Genomic DNA, 27,509 nt, shown 5'->3' with positions numbered 1-27,509 from the left:
AGTCTTTGCCTAACAAATAGCATAGAATCTATATCAAAATTGTAATTCAAAATACCAAATAGAGGTGGTAAAAATATCAAAAAAAAAAAAAAAAAAAGAAGAAGAAAACCAGCAAAGGTTGGTAATTTACAGCGAAGAGCTTAGGCTTGTGACTAGTCAGAAGCTCTAAAAGAATAAATGGGAAAAATAAGAAGAATGTAGTATGACTATCATAAAGCTAAATTTATTCAAGGATGTCTGAAATACATCCTTTCAGGTTTTATGTTTAAATGTCCATTCTTGGGGCTTCCCTGGTGGCGCAGCGGTTGAAAGTCCGTCTGCCGATGCAGGGGACGAGGGTTCATGCCCCGGTCTGGGAAGATCCCACATGCCGCGCAGCGGCTGCGTCCGTGAGCCATGGCCGCTGAGCCTGCGCGTCCGGAGCCTGTGCTCCGCAACGGGAGAGGCCACAACAGTGAGAGGCCCGCGTATCGCAAAAAAAAAAAAAAAAAAAAAAAAAAAAAGTCCATTCTTCCATGGATTGAAAATGATAATAAATGGTAGTTCTTATTTGGCAAAATAAAGAATTAAAGACACTGGGCACTCCCAAAAATTTCTTTTGAAATTTTACTGATCAAGAAATCCAAATGTTCGAAAATCACTGACCCCATTAAACTACCAGGTAAGAAAGACCAGTCTTATTGAGTATGATCTTTCAAATGTACAAGAGTAAAGCAGATTTTAAAAAATTCTAAGAATCCCATGAGAACAGTTGTTAAATGCAGAGGAAGGCACACAAATTAAAAATAAAATCATATTCAGACTTTGAAAATGGATTGACTTTCAGGCCCCTCTAGCTACAACATTGTACTATTTTCCAAAGGATATCTCTTACGCATTTATTTTCCTGGCACTGTCAGCATTTCTGAATGAGCTTTATTAATTTATCAAAATAGCAAAGTGTTGGAAAAAGAAAGAAATCTACCATTACAAGTCAAAATTATGAAAATTATAATATAACCATTTAAAAATGTTTTGGCTGTGCACTGGAGTTTTTTCCAATACTCCAAAGTAAACAGTCCTCTCAGTAACTGTAGGAGAATTGCAAATGAAATTCATGAGCACTTGTTAATAAGCAGAGTAGTTAAGTGCTGGATACATAACCAACAATTATCTTAACAACAACAAAATCCCTGTTGATCGACTTCAAATTCACTAAAGAAGATCGGAATAGTAAGTTGGACTATATCTGAAATACATATACAAAATGAAGACATATAAAGATATCAGACACCAAATTATATTAAAATAGATAATGCAAACTATCTTGTCAATTAAACATCTCTTCGGTGTTGTCCAACAGAACTTTCTGCAACGATGAAAATGTTCAGCATCCTGCACTGTTCATTACAGTAACCAGCAGTCACTGTGGTTACTGAATCCCTGAAATGTGTGACTGGGGAACTGAATGTTTAATTTTGTCTAATTTTAACTAATTAAATTTTAAATAGCCGCATGTAGCTTGTAGCTACCTTATTGGTCAGTTTAACCATAGATGATACAAAATGGGATTTTATATTTGTATTTCTTCCCTCTTTGAACTTGGAAATAAAGGAAATGCCTTTACAGCAAAGACATGCAAAATCACTTTAAAACATTAGAATCGTTTCAATGTCAGCAAGATTTCACTTTAAGGTATGGTAAGTCTATAAAAAGGGAAACTAGTCAGCAATGAAGGCAGTGAAAGTACCTTGAAGTAATTTTTAAGAACACCTACCTAAGCACCATCTAGGAAAGAAGATCCCTGATCCAAATGATGGACCTGTTTCCAAGGGCAACATAACCCTCGTTGTGGAGCCAGACACATTCACTTACAACAGCCTGATAGAATCAAACTTGGGAATTATCTCCCTATCTCTCCTTCCTCTAATTCCAGTCCCACCAAGTAAACTTCCCTTTTTTTTTTTTAAGTAAAATTCTTATTAAAATACCTTCTCATGTGAATTTAGCCATGAGGAGAGAAGGCATCAACCCAAGTGTCTAAGAGCTTCTCATAATTATCTTTCCCACTCTCAATTAATAAATTGGCAATCTGCTTGAAATATCATTATCTATGAGTATGATTAATGTGAGTCCATCCCTGTGAGCTGGAGACACAAAATCAGTTTCTGAAACAGGACCACAGTAAATTTACAAAGTATGTGTCCCTTAGAGCTCTGGCAATGAGGAGCTCAGTATCTTAAAAGTGGATGATTCAAATAGACAAAGAAAAAAACAATAAGGTTACTGGAAATGATTCTGCTTAAGGGTGACATCATGCCAAAAAAAGGCTTAACCCAAGAAAAGAGGTCTCAGATCTTTGAAGCAACAAGAGTGATTTCCAGCAGAGAAAGAAAAACTTCCTTTAAGACTATATGGCACCCAACTTCTTAAAGGAGAAAAACTTCCCCTTCTAGTTTGTTTGTATTTTTATAACACATATCAAAACATATATGTTAGGTAACTCACTACATATAGTTCCCATATAGAAATGAAAGGCTAACAACATCTAGGAAATCTAAGACAGCGATGCACAATGCTACTTTAGATTTCCATTAGTTTATGATATTTTTGTCACTAGAAAACCCTTAGTGATTGTGGCATCAGGTTGATAGAATTTGGGGAAAAAAGCCAGACTTAATGGAAGATTCGTTTCAAGACTAAAGATTGTTGAGATTACTCCCTAGGGAGATCTTGATGCTACTTTTCAAATATATCTTGAAGCGTCATACAAAAAAAAAAAAGCACTCTAAGAGGAAGCATTCTTCCTAATGTAGATATTTTCTACTCTTACACATTTAAGCCTTTTTTTAAGACCACTTGTCTGCACTGGTGGGAGTTCTTATTCAATTTTTTTTAAGAGTTGGAAATTTAACCTTTTGACTTCAACAGTTGTTTAGCTTGAAACTACATGAGATATGGATCCAAAATTCTATAGAGACATTTAATGATACAGAATCAGGATTCAACCATCTTTGAGGGAAAATATCTATGAATTAAAGGGCAAAAGGCAGGAAGCCTCCACATACATTTCTCTAATATTTTCCATTATTTCTACTCATTTTTTCCTCTTTAGTTTAAAGAAGTAGAAGTAAATGAAGAAAAAAAAAAGTAACATGTAAGTCTACTTTCTGTGGTGGGGGGCAGTAAAGAAGAAATAACCTTTCCTATTGCTTTAGTTATTGAAAAATATTGAAAAGCTGTCCTGCTCCAAATTTGTATACCTCAGCAGTTACTGATCAGGAATTCTGAATGCCTTATTAGGCTGCTATAACAAATATAAATGGCACAAAGGTATTTTTTAGGTTATCATAAGAAAATGCAACCAACTCTTCCGTGAAAAAAATCATGTCTGATTAACTATACGTCTCTTCCTTTAGTATCTTAAAATTCTCTCTTCTTTACTCCATTATATAGAGGTATTTCTCACTCTCCAAAGCTGTGCTAACTAAAGTCACATCTTCATTATTTTCTATATCTCACTTAACAAATTTTAACCTCTGACAAGATAATAAGACCAACATCAAAGCAATATTCTGAATCATGAACCTACCAAACTCAAGTGCAGACGGCTGTAACATGATGCTTCTAAAGAAGGAACTGCATTAGCTTTCATTTGCTGTCATATCATATTGCAAGTTCAAGCTATCTGCCTCCTCATTATCACCTTGGCTTTTCTTTCTTTCTTTCTTTTTCTTTTTTTGGTCATTTCTATTTCCTAAGTACTTCTAATGCCTCTCAGTCATGGATTTGACCTCGTTTTTATACACCATTGAATAGGTTCTTCTATTTTTCAGACTTACTTTCATTTTTACTTCTTCTCTAGGATACTGTACAATTTCTTTTTCAGCATTGTCTAGAAATTTGGCTCTCATTTGTCAATTTAATTATATATTTCACAAGTTGTGAAAGGTTAAACTTTAACAATATAATCCTTTTCCTGAATACCAACAGTGCAACAATTCTTTAAAATGAACTCACTTATTATAGCCCCTTATCTACAAATATCCAGCTCTTTATAGATATATATGTAGTAATCAAACTTGTAGCAATTTTTCATGGAAAACTTTCTGATATTTAAGATAAATTATTTGAATCATAATAGCATATGGGTTGGTAATCTATTACATAGAGATGATCTGCCCTAATCTACTCACAGGGAGTTATTATAAGAAAATCTTACAAATCACCCAATATCAAATTTAGATGTGGGAATGAGTTTGCATCCTCATTCCAAATCAATACCGTGAATATAAAACAATACGAATTTCTATGGCTATAGCATTTCTTTTTGTCTTTTTTTATAGCATATGTTTTATTGAAACTAAAAGTTTATGATTTAAAATCACTTTAACATAAGTAAGAAGAATTTGGTGGATAACCAATTAAAGTAATATTGGGATTTTTGTCAAACTAATTTAACACCTAATTAGCATGCATTTTAAGTGCACATTATACATAAGATATTTTACAACCTTAGATACATGACGAAGACAGGTTAAAATAACATTCACTGAACCTACTTCTTCATTTAACAAATATTTTTTGTGTGCTGACCATGTGCCAGATACTACATGTGCTGTGCATAGTGCAGTGAACCAAACCACCCAGAAGAAAAATACCCACCTTCATGGAGCATTTATTGGAATAAGGAGAGACAGACAATAAAAATAATAAATATATAATGTTAGAAGCTAAGTATTTTAGAATAAAATAATAAGACCAGGATCACAGGAGGAGCCAGAGGTGGGAGACAAGATCAGAATTTTAAGCTAACTATATCAAGCAGTTGCAATCTAGATGGAAACTCATCCCAAGAGCTAAATAACCATAAAAGAAAAGCTGGAGAACTTGCTTGAAGGGGCATACAGGCTTTTGAGAGATGGATAGGATATGGAAAGGATGGGAATAGTATAAGCAAAGAGGTGGGAGTCCCAAGTGCTGGAGGAAAGGGAGGAAAGAGTAAACCAACAGTTAAAATGTGAATGTAAGAAGGATGCCGGAGAGAGAGGGGATGGGGTTGCACTGAGAAGACTCCAGAATGGCCAACTGGGTGGTGGGCAATAAAGAGCCACTGAAGGCATTGAGGCATAGGAGTAACATATAAAAGTAGTATGTGAAGATAGTTTATCTTACAATAACAATAGGATGGTGAGAAAGAATATAGGACGCACCACTTTGGTTCTTGAGAATAACCAAAAGCACAATAATGTTAATAAACATTATCCTTCCTAAATAAATGGATAAAAAGAATATAATAAGCTTTCAAGTGAAAACGTAGGAACACTTTAGAAAATAACTACTTTTAAGAGAGTTGCCTGAATAATGAAAAACTAAACCACAAATACTGACCACTAGACCAAGCACTGTTACAGTAAAACTATAAACACAGTGGAAATTTTTAATCTAATTACTCTACTTATTAGAAACATCACAGAAAAAGCTACTCAGAAAAGTAAACATGTATTTGGTTCTGTCAAAACAGAAAGAAAATGTACAAACTGCATACTCGGAGTACAACCATCAATGGACATGTAAAATATGAATCAATGTTCATCTCATGAGCCTGGAGAGCTGTGATGCTTTGACTTTAATTTCCAAGATACCATGTTCTCATCATGAAAATTTTCTTTCCCCTGACCAGTACAGTTTGTTCAATTATAAAATTTAAAATCAAATTGATCAGGGTTTTTTAAATCATATTTTATCTTTTAAAAGTCCTCTATTATTTGAAACTCTGCAACTAAGAGAGCTATTCACCTTACTCAACAATCCTCCAAGTAGAAACATTTTACTGTTAGTTTGTGTGAATATTTGCAAATTAAATTGATAGAGATCAAAAGGAGGTTTCTATAATTTTCAATCACTATTCTATGTACATCTCCATTTTATACTTCAAATGAATAATTTTATCTTAGGTAATTATATTAATGTCATGGGTAATATCCTAAGATAGAGAAACCATTTTTAACAGTCTTGAATACTGATCTAATTATTTTCAGGGACAAGCATATATGTCACTATGTAGATATGACAGTATCACTACAAAGATGGACTTACATGAAAAGAAAACAAAAAACAACAGTAGGGCCACAGCAGCAACAGAAATTGACTTCTTTAACCAATGATACCTTAATCAGGTGAAGTACTTTCAAACTGTTATTTGTATTTGTTAACTCCTGTATGACAGGCTTTACTTTTAAGCATACACTATGTATGCATTTTGTCTATAAAGCTAAAAGAAAATATATGTGAAATTTTATCTGATACTGTGATTAGGGAAAGGCTTTATCAGTATAAAGACTATGGAAAAATCCATAAAGGGAAAGATGGATACATTTGACAGACATAAAAACTTTAAACTTCTACAACTATATGCAAAATAATGAATCCCAACTCATATAAGGCATCATGTACAAACATTAATTCAAAATGGATCACAGACTTAAATATAAAAACAAAAACTATAAAACATCTAGAAGAAAACATAAAGAATTTTGTGATTTTGGATTAAACAAGAATTTCTTAGAGGACACAAAAACCAAGAGCCATAAAAGAAAAAAAAATGGATTTAATCAAAATTTAAAACTTCTGCTCTTCAAAAGAAGAGAAAGACATTAAGAAAATGAGAAGACAAGCCACAGACTGGGAGAAAACACTTGCAAAATACATATCTGATAAATGACTGGTGTTCACACATATTTAGAAATTCACAATCCAATTATAAGAAAACAACCCCATTAAAAAATAGACAAGAGATTTGAACAGACACCCCCAAGAAGATACACAGGTGGCAAATAAGCACAAAAAAAGATGTCCAACATCATTCGCCATTAGGGAACTAGAAGTTAAAGCTATGATGATGTATCGCTAAACACCTATTAGAATGGCTAAAATAAAAGGTACTGCTAAAATCTAGGGCTGGCCAGGATATGGAGCAACTAGATTCCTCAAACATTCCTGATAGAAATGTTAAAAGGTACAACCACTTTGGAAAACAATTTGGTGATTTCATATGATATTAAACATATGCAGGTGTCCCTCAGTATCTGCAGGGAATTGGTTCTAGGAACCCCACAGATGCTAAACTCCACAGACACTCAAGTCCCTTATATAAAATAATGTAGTATTTGCATATAACCTATGCACATCCTCCCATATACTTTAAATCATCTCTAGATTACATATAATACCTGATACAAGGTAAATGCTATGTAAATAGTTGCAGCAAGTTCAAGTTTTCCTTTTTGGAACTTCCTGGAATCTTTTTTTTTTTTTCCCTGAATATTTTTGAGCTCAGCTGGTTGAATTCTTGGATGTGGAACCTGAGGATACAGAGGACTGACTATACTACAATTAAAATAGCTTTAAAAAAGTTAATTTTTAACACAATGTTCCCACAGAATAAGTTATATACCGTAAGGTACTTTTCTAAGTCAGCTTTTGATATACTTACAAACTGAATCTAGTATCTGATAAGCTGCTTTTTAAAAACATCTATATTGGCAGACACATAAACTTAAAATTCAGTTTTCTTTGGAATTTCAATAAAAATGAAAGAGTTTTATTTTAATAATTGGAGATGCTAATCTTCTGCTTTATTTGAAGTTATATAGTCAGAATAAGTGGTCCTCAAACTCTGTGAGAGCAAATCATCATTTAGGGGTAATTAAGAATCAGGTTGCCTGGGTAATCACACTGTGAAAAATGACATTTAAAATCCAGGAATTTTATATGCCTTGAAGCCAAGACCTCATATACATACATATATATATATATATATATGTGTATATATATATATATATATATATATATATGTAAAATTTAGTTAGTTAGCTCTAAAACCTAGCCCAGAGCCTAGCACATAGTAGGCTACTTCCTAGCAGGAAGTCCATAAATGTTTAATTAATAAAATTGATATAAGGGGAAACAATGACACACAATGAATTGAGCTAAAAAAAAAAGTTTGATTTCTTAATTTCAAACTACAGTCTGCCATTTCCAATAACACAGACCATTGTTTTTTAGAAGTGCTAAGTGTTTACTTGAAAACCTGCGTCTGCAATGGAGTTTAGATGTCTAACTTTGCTTTCTTCCTAAAGACCAGTAATTAAAGGGAAGGTTCTTTCTGGTTGGTAGAATCCACAAGTTTAAACAGTTTATGCATGCTCAGATGCCCTTCTGCTTCTTTCCCATGCCCAGATATATTTTGGAATGGCAGTTCGGTCTGAATCAATGAGGTATATTGAGAATGAAAATGATTACCTCCTCCCTTCCCCCCGCCATGGGACTTGATATTCTCACCTTAAGAATCACTAATGCAGATGAAGACATGAAACTTAATTGTTTGGCTCACCACACTATTATCCCCAGATCCCCCAAATATTAGCTTAATAACTGGGTTAATCATGGTAAATTTTTAGTTTGGAGAAACGGGAACTATCTAACACATTATCATCATTTAGCAGTTAGTGGGTATCTCCTACTAAAGGCCATAGACTAAGCAATTTGTAGTTAGGTTGGATTCAAATTAAGGAAATAGTCTTGCTTTTAACCAACTACTAGGATTGTGTTTCTTAGGAGGCCCTTTACAAATATCCTGTGCCCCGCCCCCCAAATTTATATTTATTTATTTTTACCTAAATCGGTATAGGAGCAAGTACTTTTCCAGTTTGGGAATGATGACATTTTAAAAATTAATAAAAATAAAAATGAAAGTACGTGGCATATGTTAAAGGGTAATAAAATAATTTCAGTCAATTGACTAGTTCTACACCAGTAGATTTCTTTAAATGGTAATGAAATCATTGCTTTTAAAAAAATCCATCATTATTAAAATAAAAAAAAAGTTGCCTCAGCCTCCACCAAAATTAGATTTGTAAGTTGCCGGTCATTCCTATAATTAAATCTATGTCACAAATTTTCAAGAAAAAATGGTCACTGTGACTAATGCATTTACTTGCTACACAAGTCCTGTCAGACGGCACAGAGCATTATGCTGCTATAATGGAGTAGGTAAGGATTCTATACATTTTTATGAAGTAACGAAGACCATTTTTTTATTTACGGTGACTGTACTTCAGATAAGAATTTGTCTGAGAAATGAATCCAAGTGCAACTATCACGGGGTTTTCCTTACTAAAGCGATATTGCATACTTTTACGTCTACAAACATGTTTGGCACACATGCATACTGCTTTTCTGGACAAGCGTTAGGTAGAAAATATTCTAATGAAAGAAACACGAATATATTCATGTTGCCAGAGTCCCTGATTCTGGGGGTTTCCTCATTTGACCTCCCAAAATGGTTTTAATTCACCTCTTTGCTGAAATGATTTGAGAAATGACCCTAGAGGACAGTGCTTCCCAGAGCCTAAGAACGTGAAGCCCAAAGTGGAAGTCAAAGCAAACGACACAGAGACAGAGAATTTGTAATAAAACTTACTCTCTTTACAAAAAATCTTTTTCAATCCTTCAGATTGCAGAAAGAGACAGTTCTTGGTTAGGTACTGATGCTAATTCCACTTCTTATCAAAAGGAGGGTAGGCATGGACTCAGAGCCTTGTGTAGGCAGCAGAGTACAAATTAATGATAGCTTTTTCCTATTTGATTTAACTTCAGTTACCTTCTCTTCATGACAAGATTGGTTTTTATTTGATGTGCTGATGTAGAGTTTCACTTTAAAATAAAGTTAAATTTTAAAAGTGAGTTTTATTTAACTTAATAATACAAATAATATGTTGACATGGCAAAAGTTATAAAGGTGCCTGAAATTTGGAAGACACTGCCTTCAAGGCAATTCCTGTCCTCTTAATTCTTTTACTGTTACTTATTTTTTTCACATATTTATGTATTGTGCATTTGCTTCAGTATCTGGAAAAGTGCCTTGAATCTAATTGACTCTGAGTATATGTGTGTTAATTTTATATGCTATTTTCCTATTTTGTGCCATACTGCTAATTGACCCAATGGCATTTTTTAAAGAGGAAGTAGTCTGTTCTCAGCAATCCAGCTTTCATGGTGTCCATTTGCCCAAAGAGGCGAACAAATGAAAGGCATAGAATGATGATGGATTCTGCTTTATAAATGTAGAAACTCACTTCCTCTTGTCCAAACATAGTTCATAAGTTACTTTAAAGCCCAGGATGATATTTAGAATCCTGGTTTTATTGAGTCCTTAGCAATAAAAGGATAAATGTAAGAAATGACATCCTGTAAGATAGTACTGAATATTGCTCAAAAATTCAGTTGTTTGTTCTGGTGTTTAAACTTAATGAAAATAAAAACCTGCATTTTAAACAAGTCATGAACTTTTGAGGGGAAACAAAGATCTCAACTGAATAATACAGGTTGGTTAAGATTTTAAACAAATTAAGGAAAAAAACTGGCATAGTTTTCAGTATTGCACAAAATGAGTATTCCGTAAACAAACTGAATTAAAAACTGACATCCTAGATTTAGATGAAAGGAAATCCAAATTAACAATTAAGCCTTGTATGGTACCACCCTTAACCTTCTTCGTTAATATTTGAGATTCTTGATCTGATTTTTTTTTTTTTTTTTTGGCGGTACGCGGGCCTCTCACTCCTGTGGCCTCTCCCGTTGCGGAGCACAGGCTCCGGACGCGCAGGCTCAGCGGCCATGGCTCACGGGCCCAGCCGCTCCGCGGCATGTGGGATCTTCCCGGACCGGGGCACGAACCCGCGTCCCCTGCATCGGCAGGTGGACTCCCAACCACTGCGCCACCAGGGAAGCCCTCTTGATCTGATTTTTAAAAAGCAGTGTTGCACAGCAATCAAACAAGTTACAAAGTTCATGTGCTTCCTCTCTAACCATTCTGAGTATGGCTGAGCACATTTTTGTATTTACAAGAAAGGAAGAATAAAGTGATAAACATATATCCCAAGTTATTAAAACATGGCATTTGTGTTTGAGACTTCTTTTATTTCAGCAACTGTTTTCTTTCAGCATCAGTTAACTATTAAATCTTTCTACAAAGATGGGTAGTAATGGAGGATCAGCCAAAGCAAAGAAGGAAGACAGAACAGGTAAGGGAAGAAAAATATGTGCTGGCTAGTTCTTCAGCTCAAGGTAAGGAGTTTCTTTTAACCCTTGGTCTGGCATAAAAAGAAATAAAATTATTCATCTTAGAATAGCTTCTGCTGGTTCTAGAAATGACTATTTTAAAGGAGAATTATGTAGAATAAACCCATTTCTTGATACTTTAAATGATGAGATTTAGAAAGTAAACAGTGACTCTTAAAGATCTTTTTTAGACTAGGTGTTATCAATTCACAAAAATGATTTAACTTTGCTTAGAATTCTTTGCTACTGTTTCAGAACTCCTTACATTTATGTTGCCATGAATTACTATAATGCTGTATAACATAGTTATTCGAAACTCAATTTGACAGATCGACTTTGTCACTCACTAGGGTTTCCCTTTAAGATTAGGAGCTACCAAAAATAATAAAATAGGCTAAGGAATCTAAAAAGAAAAAATTCTACTTTTTCCTTTTAAACTTTAACGTATAATTCTTGAGAACATGGAAACACTGAAATTTAGCCTCCAAACCAAAAATGCTCAGGGTCTAACAAATCATGTGATCAATTTTTTTTCAACATAGTTGAATCTTTTTAAGTTAAAGAAATGATTTTTCAATTGGAATTTTTCAAAAAGTTGCCAATATCTAAATCTATTTTTAAAAAATCTTTCATTTGATGAGGAAGCAACATATGAAATGGTTGAACTTGAAATACATGGTTTTACATAGAAAAAATAGATATACATATAAATTTTGATAACATTTTCGTTATTCAGGGTGGTTGACTATCAAATTTTATTAAAATTTCATCGAGGGAAATCTCAAAACACTTATTATGCTCCACAATTATTATAAACCAAACAATTTAAATGAGAGGAGGAGATAATAACATTAACTTCTTAACTTAAAGCAATCCTCTGTGGCATAATTTTAAAATATTTTCTTGGCCTGAAATTTATGTAAATTGAATTCATCTATCATTAGTTATTATCAGCCTAGCTACATTAAAAAAAGTTTTCTGTGACAATTAGTTCTTAAAAACACTGTTTTAATTAGACCTGGGACATTATTAAACTAGCTAATAAATATGTACAGTAGTTTACTTGGTACACCCACATGTCTGAAAACCAACAAGAATGTCCAAATAGTTCATTCTTCAAAAATTCTTCAGTAAAAGGCCTTCATTCAAAGTTTTAATGTAATCCAAAATAAATAGCCTTTTCACACTCTATGCTTTAAATACAAAAGAAATGGTCACTCATAACCAGAGAATAAGCATTGAATCAGTGTATCTTAGAATTATAGGGCTTAGTCACAGATAACCAATTTCTTCATTTTATGAATGTCCATGGTCATGCACAGAAAATTCATGGTAGAACTTGGACAAAACCTAGACCAGTTATTTCTACTACATCATTCAAGCATTTTTTATAGATTATCCCATTTAATCCTTACCTCAACTGTATAGTTTAGGTACTATCATTACCCCATTTTATATATATGGAAGGTTTTGTGGTTAGAATAGTATTCAGTCAAGTAAGGATTTAAACCCAGTCTGACTCTAGAAACCATCCTACTACCAATAATCCTAAATTTTAAGGATAGGTGAATATTTTTCATTTATAAAGAAAATTTAAAAAAAAAAAACTCTTAACAAGTACCACCCTTTAGGAATAACAAAATAAAACATGAAGGTTATAGTTTGGAATTTTCCTCCTCTAAAATAAGTCCTTTTACCCAAGCCCAACTCAAGCACCAACTTCTCCCTGAAGCCTTCTCATATCATTCAACTAAGCTTAACCTCTTTCTTCAAACCCTTGACAAATGCTATACACTGCTCTTTTGCACAAAGCACTAGCTGCCTCTTATACATTCTCTTCTTCCTTAGTTACAGAAATTCAGTTTGTAGCTCTTACCAATTTGCCACGTGTCCCAGCCTCTCCAGTGGCTGGGTAGGATGATATGACTAAGTTCTGCAATAAGATATTACTGCAAGTATGGTGTTGGAGTTCCAGGAATGCTGTTTAAAGAAAGCAGACTTAGCTTTTAGGGGAGCTCTTTTGTGCTTTCCCAAGGTAAAGACCTTGCTATCCACTTGGACCATAAGGTAACATTGATGAAGGCAGCTGTGTGCTGTGGATGGTGCAGGAGAAAGATGGTTGTCTCTGTACACAATGAGACCATGAAGCTCCCATGACAGCCTCCTTCCAGATTTTACATAATAGAGAAATAAACATTTACCTTTGTCCAAGCCACTATTTTTTTTTTCCTGGTAAATAAGCTGAGCCTAATTCTAACTGATTTAGTTCAGACTTGCACATAGTTCATAATCCAAGGTTTGTTGTAACTATGGTGAAGAGGGAAGAAAAAGGAATAGAGTTCTTTCCCTTACAACACTGGAGCAAAACATCTCCAATCATAATTTTTATTCTCAACCCCTTCTGGTAATTTTCAGCTTTGGGAAAGAAAAAGGAGGGAAAGGAAGGGGAAGGGGGAAAAATGGAAGACGCTTCTGCCTCTCTGCCACTGTTCATGCCTTTTTCCTCTCCTCTCTTCTTGACTAGCTAAGTCCTATCACACTTCAAGGCCCAACAGCGAAATTGTTTCTGTCCGACCTTTCAACCCAGAGTTCATATCTGATAATCATACATCACCTAGTAACATCTTTTGTTTGATTTGTTAGCTTTTACATTGTATTTCTTTTTCTATGTGTTATCTCCACAGCAGAGTGGGACCATGTTGTATTTTTTTGCACTTCTACAGCTATTAGAAAACCACCTCTGTGTGCAGGAAATCAATAAATATTTTCGATTGACTCATTAATGTAAGAAAAAAAGGTGAAGAGAGGAAAAAGAGCAAAAGACTAAGGAGTGAGAATGCATAACGTTTTAAAAGTGAAAGGGCATAACAAAAATCTGAAAGAATCCCTAGAACAAGTTTTACTTCACTGGATCTTATCAAAGAATTGGGCCTGGTAGAACAAATAACATGATACATTTATTGTTCATACAGTCAGTCAGTGCAAAGCTCAAACTGTACTTAGTGAGCTTGTCCTCCAACTAAAGGACTGTATTTTGCTTTAGTTACTCAGACAATTGCCTCAAAGTTATTTTCTCAATTACACCAGACATTTTAAAGAGTAGGAGATCCAGTTTAGGTAACCACGTTTCGACAGTGGATATATACAAATCCAAACCATGTAAAAAAACTGGCTTACAGCAAGAACGTATCTTACAGATATTATTTTGTCAATTGTGACAACATATAGAAAATAATACTTGGATATGTGAAATAATGACAAGAAAATATCACTGAGTCTAAAATAAGTAGCTCAAGAGATCATTTGCATTAAATGGACTCTATTACCTCTCTTCTAAAACCCAATAATAGTAATACACCATCGGGAATAATATTACTGCTTCTTTAAAAATAAGATAGAATCTAAGCATGTATTTTGCAGAAGCTACATCATTAAAAGCTCTGTAACATTGGGACATTAAAAGCTATATAGGACTGTACAGAATTAACACTATGTAACAATATGTTTTAAAGCTTCAAGTACATTTAAATACATACAATAATAAGTGACATAAAGAGCATTTTAAACAGAAGTAATTGATATTTTGCCTAGACTCATGAACCAGCTTATATACCTCACTGATTTCATTCTCAATTTTTTGTAAATCACTGTAACCACGTATCTGTTAATGAGTTATATATCTAAAAATACAATATTCTAATTTGTTTTCATCAATTTAGCAAAGTTTTAGGGAAGGTATAAATAAAATATTCAGTTGACAGAAAACTCAGTTTCTTTCTCATTCTTTCATAACACAAACCAAGTCTTTGTTTATATCATCTGTTTAAAAGATAATGATTAAAAAATGCTAAAATAGTATTGTCCTTATAATTATATTGGTTCCACTTACGAAAGATGAACTATTTTTAATCTTTTTATATACAATTGATAGTTCACATGTCAAAAAATATTGTATTTTCTTGCAAATTACTCGTTAGTTATTTCCTCATTTCAAATTTTTTTTCACATAGATTTCTCAGAAGTATCCAAGACAGTAGCTTCTTTAAAAGTGAAATGTACAAAATAAATGACATGTCAACAAGTAAATTAGCATTCCCTTTCTGACCAGCTGGGTCATGTTTCCTTTTTCAAAATCCTCAGTCCCATGACACAAAATAATAATAATCTAAAAGACCTCATTAAATGATCAATATATTGACATACCTCTATAAGGAGACACATAGTGTTTTAATTGATTCCTTGAATCCATTAAATGGAATATTAAACCCAAGCCTCCAAATTATATTATAATGGCATATGACAGGATTCAAGAACTTTTATATTTAACCAAATAGTAAAAAAAAGTCCAATTTTCACTAAATATTTCATACAATCATCACAACAAAAGTTATAAAAGATAAATTAAACCATGTTTACTTACCAAAAAACTTCCAAAGGCCGAATTAAATATTGCAGCTGCCTATAGAGAGAATAAATGGGGGGAAAAAAACTCACTGAAAGTAAACAGGAAAAGGAAAAGCAAAGACTATCATTCTCCCATCCCCCACTATTCAAAACCTTAAAACACTGACTCTGTAAAGCAAAGTTAGTCACTGCTTACAAAAATTGCCAGTAGCCTGTAGTTTACTAAGATAGATGAGCTACAGCTTAGGAATTCATAAATAATGGGTCTCAAAAGCAAGGAGAAAAGGCTTGCCATAAGATGCTTTGAACCTATATGACAGTACTGAAGAATCATCCCCAACAGCAAATTGAAACCTTGTTGTTATTGATTTTGCTACTAAACTTAAAACAATCAGAGGTTGATTTGTTCACCAAAAAAAAAAAAAAGAAAGAAAAAGAAAAGAAAGGAAGAAAATTCATATTACTGGGAAAAGGAATACCAGAATTGTAAAGCAAACATTAAATACTCTCCATCAAGAAGCATAAGACCTATGAGCTACGCCCACAAAGTGAGATCTGTAGTTCCCACACAACGCACATCAGAAATATGAACAATGCTGTTAAGACCATGGGAGTTATTGCTACACGATTAATTCTAACGTAGAAACAGGCAAGAAAAACTTCTGTTTGGTGTTCAAAATTCAAAGAAGAAATACTTGACTTTGAGCTTACCTAAATATCCCGGGAATACATAGTAGATATAATATAGCTCTTAACTTTAATTCAATCACTACGGTCCATGAAGCTACACCTGAATTCTGAAAGCTTCTCACATGACCTCCAAAAGATAAAAACTCATATAATATCCAATTGGATGGAAAAAAAAGAGAGAAAGAAAAATAATAAAAAGTGGAAGGAGGGGCAGAGAAAACCTATTGACATCTCCTGTGGATCCAGAGCAGAATTAAATTAATCATCATGGACATTAGCAGCCACATCGTAGTAAGAAGAGGATGTCAGTTTAGCAAGTTTGAATAAAGTCCAAAGCCAAGCTAAGAGCTGTAGCTGAAAATGCCTTCTGCTCCAGAAGAGAATGCAATGAGAATGCATGGGTAATGAGATCCTTGGCTCCAGAGAGCTTAGCTCTCCTATTCAAGTTCATAATTAATTCAAAGCTTTGATAATTTCATTAGATTTCTCCTTTGCTGGCCTTATCAATAAAAGATGGCACTGGACCACAGCTCCGCTGTGGCATAAACATAGGCACAGGCACAGACCAGGGAAACCTTTGCTTCCTGACAGGGACAATGGCATATGGTATTTCATGTTGTACAGGGAGCTGTGAAGGAAAAAAAAAAAACATTCGGCTAAATAAAACATCACAGATGACAAATGTAAACTGTAGCAACATATTTAACACATCTTCCTAGTATCCGATTATGGATGATTCAGGGAAAAGTTTTATGTGCAGAGAAAAATAAGTAAAACTGTATAAATAAATGAGTTGTGGGGAGATCAATAGGGAACACTGCCTTCCTTTTGATAAAAATGTACTTCGCCACAAACAATGTTTATTTCTAGACCCTATTTTGTGCTTAGAACGAGTTTCTCTCTTTTTAATAAAGAAATGAGGTATTCCCGTTTGAGCTCCTCTCTTCCAGATTTGTTTCTTTCCAGTGCCTTTCACCAGCCTTATACTAGACCACTAATAGTTTTGCCTAGCATTTAAAAAAACAAACAAACAAACATGGAACATTAGAAACAAAAAGACTCAGAAGTCAAAGTAAAATAAGTATTAACTACCACTCAGTAGATCAAATCGCTATACTCCCATTCCATCCTGTTCTCTTTTAACCCAAACCCAAGCAATATATTTTATGTGGATTGGCTATGTTCCTGCATTTTATAAAATGATGGTGATGACAGTGATGAGATATCTTAGGTATCCAAAGATGCTGCAGGCCAACTTCTTAGCTATTTTCCTGACAGTGGTGATGGATTTGAAATCACTCACCATGCAGTGGGCTCTGGCAACCACTGGTGACTTGGCTGATTAAGGTTCTGGGTTCCCTGAAGAACCATGTGAAATCGGATACCGAACTAAGGATCCTGGGCTCAATAGCAACAGATAATGAAGCTAACAGTTGGCTCAATTTTGCCGTTGCAGCATAGGAAGCCATTACGTTTTCCAGAGTTCCAAAAAGTGATGACAAATATTTAGAGAGCTTTTAATTGATATACAAAGACAAGCATATCTTTTGACTTAAGGGGGAATTCCCAGCTCCTCAGCATGAACTACAAGGCCGTCCATAAACAGGTCACTGTCCATCTCATTTATTACCTCAAAATTTATATTCTGACAGCACTAAACTACTTGTGATTCCCCACACTCATCATGCTGTTTCTTACCTCTTTGCGCCTTGGCCTGGAATGCCCTTCTGCCTGCCAGGGAACTCCCATTTATCTTAGTGACTCAGCTTAAGCATCGTCCTTCCAAGAAGCTTTCAGTCACCTCCTCAACACTCACACATCCATACTTCTGGGTGGCCTGAGTGTCCCCATACCTGCTGTCACAACATCCTGAGCATACTTCTGCCCTGGCACTTGTCACACTATTGAATGACCTATCTACATGCCTCCCTGCCCCGCGAGAGACTCAAGTCTTCTAAGGAAGGAATCTGATGAAGCTCCCGAGCACCTCCATGTTTGCTAATTGGATTTCTAAAGCAAGTAGGATTCCCAGAAATGTCCAAAGTCTACTTCTCCAACTACATTATTCTATGTGTTTGGCAGAATCCAAGGATTGGCAGACAAAGAAGACTGGATCAGCCACCTGGCACCACAGCCAAGCAAGCAGTGGAAATGACATTTAGACTTTGGTCTCTCACCCAGTATAAGTATCTCTCTCACGGCATCGTATTTTACTTCTCTTAACCTCCCTATTCTTATATAGTTATATACATACGCTTAATGTAATATAAAAAATGTTTTAAAATTTGCCACCACTATATAGCAATAGAGTTAGTTAAATAAAATCTAGAATTACAAAGGAATACTCTGTAGCCATTAAAAAGATGACATGCATATACTGATATTAAAGCAGGCTAACATATTTTAAGTAAAAAAAGCAAGTTTCAGAACAGTGTGTGTAATTCCTTCAGTATGTGTTTCTCCACACCACCATGAAATTCACCCACCACCAGTTGGGTTTTCTACAATTCAACTCATTTCTGACATTATCTACCCTCAAATAGCATCAGATTCCCCAGGTTAAGGGTTCAGAACCACAAGGCTGTCCCCACTTCAGATGTCAATCAAAAGTCAAGGCTGTCACCTGTGCTTCTGACCAACTGACTATACATCGGAGGTTCCACAACCCAGTCCCCTCCAGTTTGATTAGTTTGCTAGAGCAGCTCACAGAACTCAGCTTACTCACTAGATTACTGCTTTATCATAAAAGGCTATAACTCAGGAACAGCCAGATGGAAGAGATGCAGAGGGCAACGTATGGGGCAAGGCTGTGGAGCTGCCATGCCCTCTGATCGCATGCCTCTCTCATCACCTCCAGTGCTCACCAACCCAGAAGCTCTCCAAACCCATCCTTTGGGTTTCTATAGAGGCTCCATTACATAGCATGATTGATTTCAACATTGGCCACTGGTGACTGAACTCAATCTCTAGCCCCTCTCCCCTCCCCAGAGGTCCAACCTTCTAATCTCTGATTGGTTCCCCTGGCAACCAGCCCCATCCTCAGGTTAGCTCGGAGCTTTCCAAAAGTCATCTACTTAGCATAACAAAAGACACTTTTTCCAGCTCTCTTCACTTAGGAAATCTAATCATTTTAGGAGCTCTGTGCCAGGAATTGAGACAAAGACCAAATATATATTTCTTATTATAATCATAATATCACATTCCTATTGTGTAAATGTGTACACACACACACACACACACACATATATACACAGACAAGTATAAAAAAAAACACTTGTTTTCTGAAAGGGATCACAGAAAAAACCTCAACTATGATTAAATTTGTTTGAAAGGAATTGAGTGGGGGTCATTTTTATTTTTCATTTTCTTCTGTCTGTCCTGTTTGTCTTTTTTTTTTTTTTTTTTGTCTTCTTTTTTAAACGTGTTGCATTTCTATATCTGGGCAGGAAGATGTTGAGCCATTTACTGTTCTCATTTTAAATCCCTTTGTGTTAAAAATGGAATACATATTTTATTTTTAAATAAAATTAAGATTTCAATCCCTACTTTGCACGTTAGTGATATCTCTTGCTGGCTGCCTGACAAGCTGGAGGTTGAGAACCCTCTGGAACATACATCAGTGTGCTGGGGGTATGAGAAGCCACAGGATGAAGAGAGGACACCTTCCACAAGTATCTGTAGCATGTGAATATTTGGTTTAGAAAATAATCCAAAAATGCACTTTCATTTTTATATTAAAGCAAACATGGCTGTGTACAAACTTCATGTACTGAGCTCAAACGTGAACCACCAAAGACAATTTGTTCTGAAGGGAGGACCCCTCAGGTTATATGACCAGACTGTCTTAGGATATGAGTTTCCTCTCCTCTGTCTTCTAGAAGCCACACCTGAGAGAGACCATTGATTTTTGTTTTTTAAAGATTTTTTTAATTTTATTGAAGTATAGTTGATTTACAATGTTGTGTTAATTTCTGCTGTAGAGCAAAGTGATTCAGTTATACATATATATATATATATTCTTTTTCACATTCTTTTCCATTATAGTTTATCAGAGGATATTGAATATAGTTCCCTGTGCTATACAGTAGGACCTTGTTGTTTATCCATTCTGATTTTTAAATAGTGCATTTTATTTATTATCTCTTTTGCCAGAAACAACTTAATTATCCATTCCCCCTCTAGAATGTTCCATCACAAGAAGAATTTTGTCTAATTTGTATCTTCACTGCCTAGATTGTATCTTCACTGCCTAGAACAGCACCTGACTTGTAGTAAACCCTCAACGAATATTACTGAACAAAAGAATGAATGAATAAATGAATGAATAGTTCTTATGTTAACTGAATGTCCTACACAGTAATGTTTTCATTATTAACTCAGGAATCCCATGTGCAAAGTACATACCTTGGTGTAATCATGTTTGAGGGATAATTTGATCAATGCTAACTAAAAAAGTTCATATTGAGGTGGTTTTTTAATACTGAGTAGATTGGCTTCCTTTATATTGTACATTTTTAGATAATATATTGCTTTTAGTATCAGCCCAGTTTTACTTGAAATATGGTATTTTACTAATGTTTCATTATATATTACAGCATGTCTTTATTAAATTATTTTGGAAAATTGAGCAAGTTCAATAACAAATTAATTTCTTCATAACTTACTTGGAATTATTTGAAATAAAAAGGTAAATTAAAACAAAAACAAAACACTGAAAAGCATGGTGACAGAGTGTTCTCTAACTCAGGAAATCAAGTGCTTCCACTGCTGAATGCCCTTGAATGTTATGAAGTCCTACCTGACAGTAAGCCCAAAACCTTCACCTTCCATAACTGCTGTGCACTGACCATGTTCCATACTCTGGAGTTACATAAACATGTGGTCCCCTTATAAAATGACTGCACTCCAAATATATGACACTGCTGGGCTCTACCCAAGTCCTCTCCTCATATCACTATATCTACAGTTTTCATAATGCTGGCCCAACACCCCTCTTTTTCTTTCCCTCATCAGTCCACTAAAAAAAAAAATGAGATCCATTGTTTACACTGAGTGTGAATGATCTGTTACAAATTAATTGATGAAACTTCCTGTGTGGTGTTCCGTGTTCGCTGTTGCATAACCTGTTTCCCCAGCCAATGTATACAGCAATGCTTACTAAAATGCTAAAATGGAACATTTATGGTTGTCTCGGAATTTCTAATAATGCTCCAAGCTAAGGAGAATGTGTGGCAAGTATCCCACTAGTCTAAAGTAATATTCCAGAGATATCAATGCAGAGCTTATAAAAAGACATGAAAACTAAGCTAGGGACCATTTCACATGCAGCCTATATAAGAAAAGCCTAGATGTTCTAGAGGAGATTGATAAAAGGAAATTTCTAGTAGTAGTGGGTTTTTTTACTTTTTCTTCTTCCTCTAGGCAAGAAAGCTGATGTGTCTGCCATGCCTCCCAAAGTGGGGATGGATGTTTACTGAGGGAGAAAGTGCTCGCCAGGCTGCCACAGGAGTGGAGTGCACTCTGTGAGCGCTCGTGGAACCATCACGGTCTATTCCCTAGAACTGTGCTGGGGGGAAAGGGAGGGTGTGTAATGAACCAGAGACAGGTACTTGCTTCCCGACTAGAAACAGCAAAGCTGGGGAGGCTGCCTAGGACAGGCCACAAGGGTAGGGCAAGGACGGAGGTAAGCCATTGGGCAAAGTATACTTCAGTTCAGTGATGGGGCAAGGTTCCGTCAATCCCAGGGGCCAGGTAGGGGCCTCAGAGGACTGCCATGAAACTTGATTCATTGTGAGAGACCCTACATAGCAGCCTTCCGGGGAGAAGAGACTCCAGCAATGAGAGGATGAAGGGCTGTGTTGAGGGTTGGAAGCTGCACGTGTACTCTGAAGAACTCCCTCCCCAACCTGTCCTGGAAAAAGAAATAGAAGGTAGACACCTGCTATGACAGAGGGCACTACGGGCCAGATTAGAACAGCACCAGTAAGATCAGATTCTGTCCCTCTCCCTCTAAGCCAGTGGTCCTACTCTCATCCCTGACTCTACAGAGTAGGGAGGGTGAGAAAGTAAAAACGTAGTGAAACAGACCATACCTTCTTCCCCACTGGCTCTACCTATCTGTTTATTTAAAAAAAAAAAAAAAAAGATTATATTTGTATATGTGTATGTATTCATTAAGAAAAAAGTACAATTTTCTGTGCTTTACAAACACAGATTAGGGCCTCTCGCCTTCTGAGCTGGTCCTCACTCTGTGGAGTGTGTTTCTCTCAGGGCTGCGCTCACCTTTTGAGAAGGACCTCACTCTGTCTATGGTATGTGACCTCTCTAAATAAATCCATTTCCTACCTATCACTTTGTCTCTCACTGAATTCTTTCTGCAAGGAAGCAAAGAACCTGAGCTTCAGTAAAGTCCTGACACCAGGAACTAAGGCTCCCACCCAGGTGGAGGATGGAATGATGATGTTGACCCTTCTGTCTTCAATAAACTAAAGCTTGGACTGTCGACCTTTGCCCCAATTCTATGCTGAATTCTTCTCTGCTCAAGCCCCCTTAAGAATATGCACATACCCATAGTTTAAAGCTTCCCCAATTTTGCAGTTCAGGGAGACACTGCTTTGGGAAAAGAGCCCTGGTGTTCTCCTTACTGGCTGCAAGTAATAAATCCTTCCTTCTCGCCCACCCGCCCCCCCGCAAAAAAAAACGGAAAACAAAAAACACAGATTAGGCCTAGGTTGGCAAAGAAGAGAATTTGTTTAAGCTAGACTGCCCCGAATGATATAATACCAGAAAGTTAAACTTAATTACTAAATATGACTGTTTTTGTAACAAAAAGTGACCAGAAAAACCTTGAGATCTGTCAGAGATGTTGCCCAAAGAGAGGGTAAGGGTGGGGAAAAGGACTATGTTAGACGGCATTTCATGTATATAATCCTTAAATTCACACCACTCAATAGATTATAAGAATATAACATTTCAAATGTATAGTTGAGGGGCTTCCCTGGTGGCGCAGTGGTTGAGAGTCCGCCTGCCGATGCAGGGGACACGGGCTCATGTCCCGGTCTGGGAAGATCTCACATGCCGCGGAGCAGCTGGGCCCGCGAGCCATGGCCGCTGAGCCTGCGTGTCCGGAGCCCGTGCTGCGCAACGGGAGAGGCCACAACAGTGAGAGGCCCGCGTATCGCAAAAAAAAAAAAAAAAAAAAAAGTATAGTTGAGCCAAAACAAAACAAAAACCCTGGTAGGAGACATATGGAAGTTAGTCAAAGACAGAGTGGTCAAACAGGGGGTTTGAGGCTGCACTCTCCCAGGCGATACTGACGCATGCGCAAGAAGCACTAGGACGCACTGCCTTTGGCTACAAAGGGTGAGGACCTGAGCTGAGGCACCTGCGGCCAGAAGAGCGGGATGCTGAAGGGGCTGCCCACCAGGGGAGGGCAACTAGAAAACTCTCCTCAGACAATCACGGAGGTAACACAGGGCCTGGCGTCAAGGGTGGGCACGGAATAGAATTTACACTACCTATGTGACTCAGGAATCCCAAACTAACGATCAATTCGGAGAAAAGAAAAGACAAAACGGATCAAAGACCGGTGGAACCCCTGAGGCCCGGAAAGAAGCAAACGCAGAACTTCTCTTTGGAGTCACTCTAATAATCCGGAACAAAGCAGATTCCCAATTAAACGACCCCCAGTGAACAGGAGTTTACAATAAAAAAAGTACAGACAATGCGAGAAAGCTGTATATGACAGCAGCTCCACTGTAACACAGTTGGGAAAGGAGGAGAAACTGAGTTTTTCACAATATGCTAGAAAAGAAAATACAACATAAATTAGAGACCTAGAATTGGAAGGCACAACTTTAAAACTCTTAGAAGAAAATATGAGACTCACTGTATGCTTCCTGAAAAGGAAAAAAAATTTTAAATAAGACACAAAAAGTACACGTGAAATAGGAAAAGCTAGGGTGGCCACGCAACAAGGTGCTGGCCAGTGAGATATAAATTGGTTTCCGCTTGATGGTTGGGGGATAGGGAAGTTAGTTTCTGGCACTGCCCTTCTTCCGTTCTTCCTGCCTAGAGCAGTGAAAGCTACCTTGCATCCAGCAGAGAAAGGCCAAGAGCAACGCAGAGATAATATCATTGAGCCACAGAACAAATGCCAGCCAGCCGCACCTCCAGGCATCTTGATATATGAGAAAAATAAGTCCCTGCTTGTGTAAGCTACTTTTAGTCTGATTTTCTGTTACTTGAAGCCTAACTGATACAATCATGTTCCTAAACAAAGGAGTAAGTAATGAAGTACTAATCAGGCAGGTTAGATAAATCAAAAGCGTTTCCCAGACATAAACTTGACTAGGCTATTAAGTTTTATTTAGCATAATCTCTTGTTCCCATTGCATATGGCATAACATATCATGAAAAACCAACAGAAAGAAAATTGACTATTGGTGACGGTTGTTGGAGATCAAAGCTGCATTATCCTAACCTGGAAAAGTTCCTCAACTATGTGAATTTATATCACCCCTGCCTCTGAGTCACAAGAAGGAGAACTAGCCTAAATATTTATCCCCTTTCTAAGCATAGCTGTAGTTGGAAAAAGCATAAAGGCATCAAAGATTGAATTCCTATCCTTGGTCTCCAATTAAACAAGGAAATACAAAACATTTTCTTTTTACTTGTAAGGTATTTTGCAAAATGCTACAGAAAGGCCAAAAAAAAAAAAGAATTAAGAAAAGCTTATTCTGCCTGTTTTTAAAAATTATAATTGGCTGACAAGCACCTTAGTTGCTAGGACATTTTAGTACTAAATTACCACTATTTTCACTGTATAAATCTCATAGCAAGTAAAATTTGAGTTATACATTTCTATATTACCTTTAAATATTATTGAACCATACCACACAAAAGTATATATAAGACATCAATTTAAATGCGAGTTTATTTACCATGCTCAATATTAAAGGGGCATTATTCATTTGATTCCATTATTTGTGTTGTATTTTTTAAGCAGCAATGGCTAAAAAGTAGAATATTGCCTTAAAATCACTACTGAATATTGCTTCTCAACAAATACATCTAAGTGAAGACTATAGAACTGCTACAAGGCATTCTCCAATTTAAAGAAAGATTATTTAATATACCATTAAAATTCACCATCTTAATGACCGCTTTCATTCTTTGTTTTGAAAACACTACAGGAATGAAGAGACGTTCATCTATACGCAAGTTATGAGAAAATACCATCCAGCTGCTTTTTTGAGAGTAAGCGACATTTCTTGCCTACTTCTATGGGTCCATTTCTTGATATCAATGGAAAAAAATATTTAACATCCCTAATCTTGAGGTGAATGGGGGGGCGCTATTCTTGTTTGTAACTATTCATCTCAATTCAGGCAAGGAAAAAATATATTCAAGTTACCGCTTCTGGATGCCAAATTGAATCAGGTGTCCTCTCCTCTTAAGAAAATTAAGTTGCTTTTGTGCAAGAGTGTTTTAATGAGAACCGAGCCCGCCGACAGTGATAAATGGGAATGACACCAGAGAGAGCATGTAAGCAGGACAATATATGCATGTTACAGTCTTACAGCCTATGTTTCACTGACAATTCTGAATGACTTCGCTGTTTCTTAAGGGGCCTATTAATCTCAAATTTAGTTATTACACACGTTTATTTGAACATATATTCTGCGGATGATGACAGCTAATAAAGGAAATCTTCCGCAAGCTGTATTTTTACATATTGTTCCAACTCCAGCTCCCAGTCATTTGATGGTATTGATGGAATAACCTACATTGTGCTGAGGCTTTAAAAAAAAGGCACATACATTCTGATTCCTTTCGAAGCATATGGGGACTCTTAAAAAACAGTTAAAATGCATACCAAAAATCCTACTAAGAAATGGTAAAAGTTAAAGGACATCTTAACTGTTCAACAAAAATTGTTTAATGTGAAAACGGACCCTTGTAAGATAAACCAGACACCTCGGAACACTTTTAAAGCTTTGGTCCATCATATGCGATAGTTCTTGCATACCAATCTACATTTTTACAATATGCGTGGAGGGGAGGGGAGACAAAATCAATTTTCTTGAGGTGCAAAAAGAATCAAGTCAAATAGTTGCTTTTCTCCTTGGTATGCTTTTTTGATAAAATACCAGGTACTGAAAATAGTGGCGATACTGTATATCTTATTTCTGGTCACATACCTAAAGGCTGATGAGAATTATTTTAACACTTTCCTACACACATATTTATCAGCTCAAATTTCATCTGGAATTCAGATTTTGATTCAAGAATCACAATATGTTATGAAGTATAACTGCTTCATAATAACAAAAACCTAATGATATTAGCAAGAAATATTTATACCAGTTTAAGATTTTTAAATCTGCCTCATAATTAAGATGAATATAGACTTAAACACTTTCGATTTCATCCTCTGAAATCTGTCTTCAAAGGTGTTCAGTGTCAATGAAATCAGAATTTTCAAGCGAGAAAAGGCCCTTAGATACTATGACAATCCCTTTATAAATGAAGAAACAGACCTCTAGAGATAAAGGATCTTTCCTAAGGTCATACTGGCTAGTGGCAAAGCCAGAATAGAATTCATCTCCAGATGTTCCCTCTACCCTCTCAATAACACCCACACAGCCTATTTTATATATTATTTTTAATATGATATTTGTAGATTTATAGTGTAAAAAGGGCATACACCAAAACACTCACAGTGGTTATACTGGGGTAATAGGATTAGGGATATTTTTTTCCTTCATGCTTTTCCCAGATTTTCAAGGATTTTTGTACTGATTATGTATTTATTAGAAAAAAAGCATATAATAAATGTTATATGTTAAATACAACTAGCATTTTAGAGGTTCTCTCTTTAATCTTTAGGCAAACCCTGAATAATGTTGCACTCAATCGATATCTAACTAAAAGCTGAATGATACTGAGGATAATACCAAGAAGAAAGTACCTAAACAGTCCTACTTGTTATATTAATGCTGAATACTCAGAGGAACAAAGTGTGATTGTAACTCAGAATATCAACTATTAAACTGAAAATATATGTTACTTACTTATTAATAGCTTATTAAACACTTGTAAATATCTAGGATGAAGCTGAACAAAACGTACTTGAAATATTACACACGATTTGACATTACATCTCTCTTTTTAATGCCAATTTTCTCAATATTCCTGAAATTTAATTGTGCTTAATCTTTTGGGTTCCCTATTTCCTGCCAAAAAGGAATAAAATAAATGTTCCTTTAATTATTCATTCATTCAACAAAAATTTATTAAGCAGTTTACAA

General features: G+C 35.7%; 1 protein-coding gene across 9 annotated transcripts in view; it reads right to left on the bottom strand.

Moving 5' to 3' along the window:
- SLC10A7 (solute carrier family 10 member 7) overlaps positions 1 to 27,509 on the bottom strand; it is a 253,407-nt gene that overhangs the window by 163,371 nt on the left and 62,527 nt on the right. For 6 of the 9 annotated variants that reach the window (XM_067736737.1, XM_067736732.1, XM_067736738.1 and 3 more), the window contains exon 5: positions 15,524 to 15,562. The exons of the other annotated variants lie outside the window; for them this stretch is intronic. In XM_067736737.1, coding sequence (XP_067592838.1) covers positions 15,524 to 15,562 — 39 coding nt within the window. The remainder of the gene's footprint in view (positions 1 to 15,523; positions 15,563 to 27,509) is intronic. 9 annotated transcript variants of the gene reach the window in all.

Source organism: Pseudorca crassidens, chromosome 4 (assembly GCF_039906515.1).
Source record: "Pseudorca crassidens isolate mPseCra1 chromosome 4, mPseCra1.hap1, whole genome shotgun sequence".
NCBI classification, from domain to species: Eukaryota; Metazoa; Chordata; class Mammalia; order Artiodactyla; family Delphinidae; genus Pseudorca; species Pseudorca crassidens.
The sequence above is the reverse complement of the archived record's forward strand: the minus strand, read 5'-3'. Positions and strand labels throughout refer to the sequence as shown.